The 400-nt window shown below is 58.0% G+C and overlaps 1 protein-coding gene across 1 annotated transcript in view; it reads right to left on the bottom strand.

The window, feature by feature from the left end:
• Nucleotides 1-268: 268 nt before the first annotated feature.
• Nucleotides 269-400, bottom strand: part of EMH_0016090 (uncharacterized protein) — a gene marked incomplete at both ends in the record, with an annotated part of 936 nt that continues 804 nt past the window's right edge. Inside the window, one exon of the mRNA XM_013500544.1 lies at nt 269-400. Within this exon, the coding sequence (XP_013355998.1) occupies nt 269-400 (132 nt within the window).

Raw genomic sequence — 400 nt, 5'->3', positions numbered from 1 at the left:
TTGAGACGGAGACACACGAGCAGAAGCAGCAGCAGCAGCAGCAGCAGCAGCAGCAGCAGCAGAAGCAGCACCCGGGGACCCCACACGATCCCGCCGACGATCCCAACGACGATCCCAGCCCCCCACACGATCCCGATCCCGGCTGCTCCACTCTCCATACTCATCGCTCATATCATCAGGCTCCTCAACAATATAGGGGAGAGACACACTCTCTGCGTCTGCTGCAGCCCCCATATCGAGGGGTTTCTTCTCTTCTTTGTCTTCGTCTCTAGCTGCAACAGACTGCTGCTGCTCCTGCTGCTGCTGCTGCTGTTGCTGCTGCTGCTGGGAGAGGTCTAGAGGAGATTTCTCGGGTGTATGCACAGACACCTGAGTTCTGTCTGCTGAGAGGCGGTTGTTT

The sequence above is a fragment of the Eimeria mitis genome, genomic scaffold, assembly GCF_000499745.2.
Source record: "Eimeria mitis Houghton genomic scaffold, Emh_scaff552, whole genome shotgun sequence".
Taxonomy (NCBI): Eukaryota; Apicomplexa; class Conoidasida; order Eucoccidiorida; family Eimeriidae; genus Eimeria; species Eimeria mitis.
This window is presented reverse-complemented; position numbering and strand designations above follow the sequence as displayed.